Genomic DNA, 4,282 nt, shown 5'->3' on the forward strand with positions numbered 1-4,282 from the left:
CCCCTGGGACCCCGTGCTGCTGGACGCCACTACCACCAGCCCCCTTCAGCACCCAGGAGGGGATGGGGTAGGAGGGCTCTGCCCTGCTGTCTGGCTCTGCAGAGCATGAGGAGACAACCTTGGGGACACCTTTGGGACCCCTGTGAGCATGAGGACACAGTGTCCCCAGGGTCCCCAAGTGCTCCAGCAGAGCAGGACAATACTGGGACAGGGGTGGCTTTTCCTCTGGACAGCAGAGCCACCTCATGACCCCACTCCCACATAGTACAGTGATGCCCAGCATGGTCATGCTCTGTCCCTACCTCCGGGGATGGGAGCTGGGTGGGGATGCGCCCATCAGTGGTGGCAGTGAGGAGCTGTTCCCCCAGAATGGCCTTGAGCTGCTGGGCCAGGACCTCCTGCTGCTCCATGCTGCAGTGGTTCTCCAGGGACAGGATTACTGGGTAGTCCGAGGTCTGGGGAGCAACATGCACAGCTGGAAATCAGCCTCGGTGGGCTTGGGGAGCTCCCACAAGGGCTTTGCCCAGGCATGGTCTGTGCCAGGAAGGAGCCCACCATGCACCTTTGCATTCCCCTGAGACCTTCACACCCCCCCAGCATCCCACATATCTCATCTCACCCCTGCATCCCCCAGTATCCCCCAGGCCCCATCTCACCCCTGCACCCCCAGTAGACTGTGCCTGCATGAGCCCTGTCCCCTGCCATGGTGCAGGGCTGTGGGTCAGTCCCCCCAGTGCTGTCCCCCAGGAAGGGACACACTCACCCTCCTTGCCCACGGTGGGGTCAGACCTGCTGCAGCACCAGGTGTGTGAGTCCCAGCATTGCTTCCCCTCCAGAGACCCACTGCTGCCCCAAATTGCAGCCACGTTTGTCATGTCCCGTCCCCCCACCTGCCGAGGGCCACCCACAACACCCAGTGCCCAGGGAAGGGTGCCCTACCTTGAAGGCGTACTTCCCCAGGGTGCTCACCACCTCCCGGAAGGGGATCTTGGAGGTGAAGGTGTGGCCATGGTACACCATGGGCTCCCCGTTCGGCCCATCCCAGCAATCCACCTCCAGGCACCGGCAGCCCCGTTTCAGAGCCCTACGGGTGGGTGGTCACCCCTGGGACCCCACACCCGGGCAGGGCACCAGCCCCCTGCCCTCCCTGTAGGTCACCCCTGCAGGGACCAGGGGACAAGTACCAAGAGTGTGCATGCTGCTGCATGCAGGGCAGGAAGAGCTGGGCTCAGCATCCCCAAAATGGACCCCCCTTGCTGGGCATCACAGGGGTGCTGGACCATGGAGGAGGCAAAGGAGCTTCTGGGTTTGCCCCGTGGAGCTGCCTGGGGCACGGCACTGGGGCAGGAGGGTTCTTGGGGGCAGCTGGGAGGGAGCAGCCCCTTTACCTGATGTAGCCCTCGATGCTGCTCTGGCCCCGGAGCTGGTCCTCTATCAGGTAGGTGTTGTGGGAGGAGGAGATGAAGTAGTGGCAGAGCGGCTGGCTCATGTCCTGCCACAGTGCCCGGTGCTGGGGGTTGAAGATGGAGCCCTCCGGGGAGCAGAGGTACATGAGGAACCCATCAGCACTCAGCACGTGGCGAGCCCGGGCTGCAGGTGGAGGAGAAGGCTCAGGGACAGCCGAGGACCCAGAGGGGACAGGATGGGGGCAAACAGGGATGCTGGCAGCTCTTGAGTATCCCCAGCCTGGTGGGCACAGCTGCTGCCAGAGGCTGCAGCACATGGAGAGATGCCCCTGGGCAGTAACTGGGGGAAGGTGGACAGTGGAACCCAAAGCCAGAGCTTGCACCTCACAGCTTGTCAACCTTCTGCACCAAAACAGTCCAGGAATAGACCAAAAAAAGGGGAACTGCGCCCAGATCACACCATGGTGAGTGTTTCCCCCACGCCCACCCACAGCAGGATGGGGCTGGGGGTGCCCCTGCCGTGGGGCTGGGGGTTTCAGCCTCCTCCTTCCCCCTGTGCAGCACACAGCCAGTGTCCGGGCTGGCCCTCACCTGTCTCCGATGGCTCATACTTGTCGATGAGCTCCATGGCCAGCTCCTCCGTGTGCTCAACCTCCAGCTGCTCCTCCCGCAGGAAATCCACCAGCTCCAGCAGTGTCAGCTTCTTGCCATCCTCAGAGAAGTCCTGGAAGAGGCTCAGCACCTCCTCGCGCTGTGTGAGGGCTTTGTAGAAGAGCACAAACTCCTCCCCTTCCAGCGTCCCTGACTCCGACTTGTCAGCAGCCTGCAAGGGACCTCACTCAGCGCCTCGTCGGGGCAAACAGGGTGTCCTGGCCACTCCATGGGGCTGTGGGGGGATTCCCCCACCCCCAGTGGAAAGCACAGAGACTCCACACCAGCAGCAGTGGTAGGCATCGATCAGTGGATGGACAGATGGATGGATGGGCAGATGGATGGATGGGTGGATGGATTGGCAGATGGAAGGCTGGTTGGGTGGACAGATAGATGGATGGGTCCAGGGATGGAGAGATGAACAAACAGTTGGAGGGAGGAAGGGAGGGACAGACAAGCTGGCCGTCTGGCTGGGTTGATGGATAAATAAACAGATGGCCAGTTGGCTGGGTAGACAGGTAAGCAGCTGGGTGCACAAATGAATGGGAGGGAGGAACAGCTGCCTTGGCTGGTTGGGTTGGCAAATGAGTAAACAAACAGGTGTTTGGGTAAACAGGTAGTTGGGTGAACAAATAAATGGATGGATGGATGGATGGATGGACAGAAGAAAGTGACCACATTCTTCTGCAGGGAGGTGTTATGCAGCTTGTTCCAGCCCCTCCAGCCCCTCCCCGGCCCCTCCAGGCCCTCAGGTGTGATGCTTACCTGGAAGAGCCGCAGGGCATGATCCTCGTTCATGTCCACATTCATCATCTTGAGGAGACGCTGCACCTCCTTGAAGTTCATACGCCCATCTTTATTCTTGTCGGCTTTCTGGAACCAGTCACGAATCCATGTGCAAGAAACCAGGGCAGATGTTAAGGGAAAGGACCTTGGCTAAGACAGATGGATCTGGGGAGCATCAGAAGACCTCTTTCCTCTTTCTGTGGGCTCTCCCTGCCCTGATGCAGATGGTGAGACCTAGAAGAGCTAAGCACACCCTGGGGCAAGGCTAGAGATGTGGGGCAGGAGATGGGGGAAGGACTGTGTGTGGAGGGCAGAGTGGTGCCTGCAGGAAGGATATTGGTCTATCTTCTCCCTCTGGTCCATGCTGGTGGCCACCTCGACGAGCTGGCGCAGGCCCTGGACCCAGCACTGTGCCTCCTCCGCCGAGCTGGCAATGAGGTCCAGGTTGCCCCGGCGGCCGTAGAAGACAATGGTGAAGCAGCGCTCGGGGGGAAACTCCTCGGCCAGGCTCTGCAGCACCTCTGACTGGTGCCCTTCCCGCACCGTCTCCACATCGCTGATGGAGACTGGGGCAGAGGGAGGGGAGGCCTGTCTGTGGGGAACAAGGACCGCAGGGCAAGGGGCACTGCCCACAGACATCTGTCCTTCCAGCCATCCCTCCTTCCACTCACCCATCCATCCACTCATGGAGCTATCCATCCATCCATCCACTCATCCAGTCACTGAGCTACTCATCCATCTGTGCCTCTGTTTGCCTGTCTACTCTGCTGGCATGCCAGAGCTTCCACTTGGATCAGCTGCAATTTCTACTGAGCCCTAGTGACCCATGGGTCCTGCTGGGGGCAGGATGCTTCATGGAGAGGTGTGGGTCAGAAGAGCCCACGCACACACACACACAGAGCCTCTCCTGAATGTCCCAGCACCCTTTGCAAGCATGGCTCAAAGAATCTCCATACATTCACATCCCTGTTCACTCTGAACCCTACTGATGGCCCCGCAGACAACATACAGCAGCTGGTACTCACAGGCAGACTCAGTTTTGCCCGTCCTCTTGGACTGGTACCAGATGGTCATGCAGTCCTCCTGCAGCTTGAAGTAACGCTGCTTCTTCCAGCTCTTGGATTTGACTTTGCGCATCAGGGACCCTTGCTGCATCTGCTCCAGCGTCTCTGTGAGCTGGATCCCTGGGGGCAGCGTGATAATTCCCCATTGACCCTTCCCACCCACCCTCAGTGCTGCCAAGCCCGAATCCCAATGGCTGCAGTGGGGTGGGGTTGCTCTAGAGCGTGGCAAGGCGAGCCCAACCCAAGGGCCAGATCGCCCCAGAGTAAATATGGATGGCCCAGTGCCCTGCCCCACACCTCCCCTCCACCGGGGCACTCACGGGCGTTGCACAGCAGCGATGCCATGGCTCTGTCTCCTCCACGCTGGTGGTTGCT

The 4,282-nt window shown here is 60.3% G+C and overlaps 1 protein-coding gene across 1 annotated transcript in view; it reads right to left on the reverse strand.

Annotated features, from left to right (window-relative positions):
- Positions 1–4,252, reverse strand: part of PLCD4 (phospholipase C, delta 4) — a 6,674-nt gene extending 2,422 nt beyond the window's left edge. The window contains exons 1-8 of the mRNA XM_010078087.1: positions 4,228–4,252; positions 3,869–4,027; positions 3,181–3,409; positions 2,823–2,952; positions 1,998–2,229; positions 1,389–1,590; positions 940–1,084; positions 303–455 (exon numbers count right to left, since the gene is read on the reverse strand). Coding sequence (XP_010076389.1) covers positions 303–455; positions 940–1,084; positions 1,389–1,590; positions 1,998–2,229; positions 2,823–2,952; positions 3,181–3,409; positions 3,869–4,027; positions 4,228–4,252 — 1,275 coding nt within the window. The remainder of the gene's footprint in view (positions 1–302; positions 456–939; positions 1,085–1,388; positions 1,591–1,997; positions 2,230–2,822; positions 2,953–3,180; positions 3,410–3,868; positions 4,028–4,227) is intronic.
- Positions 4,253–4,282: the final 30 nt, after the last annotated feature.

This window comes from Pterocles gutturalis, unplaced genomic scaffold (assembly GCF_000699245.1).
Source record: "Pterocles gutturalis isolate BGI_N339 unplaced genomic scaffold, ASM69924v1 scaffold4346, whole genome shotgun sequence".
In the NCBI taxonomy this organism is placed as follows: Eukaryota; Metazoa; Chordata; class Aves; order Pterocliformes; family Pteroclidae; genus Pterocles; species Pterocles gutturalis.